This window comes from Parasteatoda tepidariorum, chromosome 2 (assembly GCF_043381705.1).
Source record: "Parasteatoda tepidariorum isolate YZ-2023 chromosome 2, CAS_Ptep_4.0, whole genome shotgun sequence".
NCBI classification, from domain to species: Eukaryota; Metazoa; Arthropoda; class Arachnida; order Araneae; family Theridiidae; genus Parasteatoda; species Parasteatoda tepidariorum.
The window spans coordinates 97,225,844-97,229,855 of record NC_092205.1 but is presented as its reverse complement, the minus strand read 5'-3'; the positions used below and the strand labels follow the sequence as shown (position 1 = coordinate 97,229,855).

General features: G+C 31.8%; 1 protein-coding gene across 1 annotated transcript in view; it reads left to right on the top strand.

Moving 5' to 3' along the window:
• The window catches only part of LOC107454927 (uncharacterized), a 6,471-nt gene extending 3,153 nt beyond the window's left edge, over positions 1-3,318 (top strand). The window contains exon 2 of the mRNA XM_016072271.3: positions 2,729-3,318. Coding sequence (XP_015927757.1) covers positions 2,729-3,279 — 551 coding nt within the window. The 3' untranslated portion in view covers positions 3,280-3,318. The remainder of the gene's footprint in view (positions 1-2,728) is intronic.
• Positions 3,319-4,012: the final 694 nt, after the last annotated feature.

Below are 4,012 nucleotides of genomic sequence, written 5' to 3'. Positions count from 1 at the left end.
AACATGGAGGACTTAGTGACCCAACAGATTTAACGTGTACCAGTCGCCATTTACTACACGGGAATTCTTCGACCCGCTGGATTTGAACTGTCTTTTTTTTGTGAACGGGGGACCAGCGCCCTGCCAAACAAGCTATCACGGCCTTATTAACTTATAAAATATTTTAGTTATTTGCCTGTTCTATAGCCATCCGCATTTTGGCGATATGTAAACAAAAAGCCGTGATGGCTGAGGGATAGAGCGTTTGCCTTCCAATGAGATGAACCGGGTTCAAATCCCAGCAATACGAATTCTGCATCTGGCTTGGACCGACCACAGTGCTAACGTAAAATATGTGTGGTAGACAGATCATGGTCATGGAGGTTTTTGATGTTTTCCTCTCCATGTAACGCAAGTGTGGGTTAGTTCCATCAAAAAGTCCTCCACGAAAACAAATGTTTCCAAATACATGATCCAGGAGTTGCCTTGTCTTCTAAATTGTGTTCAAAATGACAAGGCTAAGGAGTTGAACACTGGTAGTCGCAAACCCAAAACATTGGGTTCAACGACGGTTATAAAATATAATCTGTGAACACAGGATGGCTATAGTTAGGGCTGCAAGTTTGTCGCGGAAGAAAAAGACCTGAAATTCGCGAAAAATTTTGAAAATTTCGCAGATTCTAAACACAAAAAAATTTTCTATATAAATGATGCGAAAGACAGAAATTGCGCAAATAATAAAAAAAGCTTAAAAAATACACAGCAAAAGTATTTCTTTTAATTCAAGCAATATTAGTATTTTTATTTAAATGTACAGAATTTTGGTACAAAGTATTGTACATTGTCAGATTATTCTCATTTATGCTTCGTCTTTTATCACTTTAATACAGTTTTATACTTAGGAAACGATCTTTCTGCGTCCATGCTGCTTGTAGGCACAGACAGACATAGAATTGCCACTTTTGGATAGCGTTCGGTCTTAGATTTCCAAAACTCGATCAATTTTCCTTCATCAACGAGCAATTCCTTGACCGTTTGCTTTGTAAGAAGTAATTGTTGTGAAAACTCAAACATTCTACATGCAAACTACTAGTTACAAAAGCCTTATCTCCCTCTCTCATCTCAGAAACTGATCCCTATTTAAGAAATCGCAACAAGCATCCCAGGAAAAATTTTCTGGATATGTAGAAAGGCTGTAGAAATTTCATTGCCCAGTGCAATAGCCTGTGCATTGTAACAATTTTTATGTCAAAGATTTGATTTATAACATTTTCCTTCTTTTGTGATTCCTACTGACTTCAGGAAGGTACTAATCCTTTCAGTCTATTACCCTCCCTTAGAATAGAAAGACCTTCTTACTTGACAAGATTGTGATTATCTCTTATCTCTGAACTATTTTCTTGTCATTTTGCTATTGATTCACTCCCCTAAATATCTAATCCATTTTACATGTTCAATTTAGGGCTTCAGGAAAGTAAAAAAAATTCTGTTAAGTAAAAATAATAAATTAGAAATGGAAAAAAAAATCATATTTTAAGCAATTTTCGCGCAAATCAAAACATATTAAGAAATTCGCGGATTTTAGAAAGAAAAAAAAGGGACAATTTCGCTGAAATCATCGCGGAAATTCGCGCTGCGATAGACCTGCAGCCCTAGCTATTGTCCTCCTGCCTATTTCAATTAATCCAAAAAAGGAACATCATTATTACGAAGCGTACTAATACATTTATTTGTTAATTATTTAGTAATACATCGAAGAAGAAAAAAAGATGAAACATGCTGGATAGCATATAATAAACGAATTGCCTGAGTTAGTACTTTTATAATGAGTTTTGAAATCTTTGATTGTATATAAATCAAACCTATAATTCATAATTTTTTTAATCTTCCTGCTGCCTTCGCGACATTACTTCAAGTAAAATGCGAAAGAAATAGAAGTGGCATTTTTGAAAAGAAAATATAATATTTCTTATAACAGTATATGGAACGCATCTGTTTCTTCCTCTTCTAATTGGTGTTTGCTATGAATTAATTTACGGATTCAGACACAAAACGTACTTTCTCTGGTTAAGCCTATTTTTTGGATTTGGATTATTAATCCTAACAATATAGTGGATAAACGCTATCTTAAAAATATGGCCCTAATAGCTTCATTAGAGCAAACGTAAGTTAGGGCTCCTTAAAGTAAATTTCACCTTTGCTAATCTCAGGAACGGTTTTAAGTGAATCAAGAAAAAATTTTAATAATTCAAATTAATTAAAACGTTCATAATTATATAAAATATTCTTAATTATAAAATTTGTTTATCTAAGGAAAATTTCTTGTAGAAATACTATAACCTTTAAAATTCCTTTATTGTTTCCTATTATTTTATTTAATAATAGATGAAAAATGTTGGGATGTAAATATTATTATTCTTACATTTTATAAAAACGGTGAAAATAATGCCTTTTCAAAATATCGCCAAAGTAAAGGGGTTATCTTATAATCGTGAGAAAAAAAATTTCTCTTTTTAATCAAAAAATTTTAATAATAAAACACTTTAAAAACAAATATTGCGTGCAGGGATAGAAACGTATTGAATCCTAGTACTTGAAAATCCGACCATTAGATCGAAAGTTATTTCAGGTGTTTTATTTATTTATTTTTCCTCTCAGTTCACTTTAAAACTTCCAATTTTAAAGCTTTTCTTCGTTTTTTTTATTTTTTATTATTTCATCTCAAACTGTATATTTCTTCTTTTTGCAGGTAAAGCCGCCAAAGTTCAATGGAAAAAACTAAGAGACAATTTCCGGGAGGCTTTAAAACGCCAGAAAGACTCTAAAGGATCCAGAGCTTGGAGATATCATCAACATATGGAATTCCTTATTCCATTTATGCAAAGCAAAAATGGCGACTTGATTTACGAAAACGACAAGGCCTCGGACACGACGGCCGAGATCCTTCCATACTCCGAAGATGCCAATTACGTCATTAACTTAGAGGAAGAAGCCAGTGACTCGAGTTCATCGTTGCCTCGAAAGAAAAGAAAAAATTGCACACCCCTGTCTTACCTGGATGATGCAAAACGAATTGAAATGGATGAGTTGAATCAAAATCTACTATCTGCAGGTAGAAATCCTCTTTTAGAATTTTTTAACAGCATGTACAGCACGACAGAGACTTTACCCGCTCACCTGCAGTTGCAAGTCAAGAAGAAAGTGTTCGAAATCGTGACAGAAGCCGAAGAAACGGCCCTCATGTTGCAAGATCAGTATGAGAAACAGAATAAAGAATATGATGTAAAGGATTTTTTGTAGAAAATGTATATATTAAAGTATTTATTTTTGTCGTAATAATTTCTGATATTATGATTTTGTTTTCGAAATGTGCGAGTAGAGTTCTTTTCAGTTATTCAGTTGTTAGAAAAAAAGTTAAGTTGTTATGAAATGTAAAAATTTTATACACGGTAAAACGTTTTGCTTGATAGAATCATTATTGTTTGAATAAATAATTAAATTTGTGAAAAAATAGCTCATTCAGATTACAGATTATCAATGGGATTTACAATTTTTACCCTACTTCTTTGTAGACTTGGTTCTTATTCTTACGAGTTTCAATTATAATAACGAGAATCGTGAACTCCCCAAGTTTCAAATCTTTTCCAGTATTTTTTTTTCTGTAATTTTATAATTAAAAGATGTTAGCCGTCTTAAATAATTTAATTATATTTTTTTTTTAAGATTTTGGTGTATAATCATATACTATATATAAATTTAGGAACAAAACAATATTTCGTATTAAAATTGTTATTAAACTGTAAATTCAAAATTATGCTGACTATTATTTAACTCTTTCTTAAGATTTTAGTAAGACTTCTCCCTTTTTTTTCAATCAAACATACATTTTTGAAATTAAATTTGAAAAATATTTTGAGTTTGTTTTATTCCCATCTAGCATATGCAAAGACTATAAAAGTAAAAATTAGTAGTATTCCTCTTTGTCCTATTTTCCTTTCTTTTTAATTCATTATTATTAAGCAAGACAGTGAAA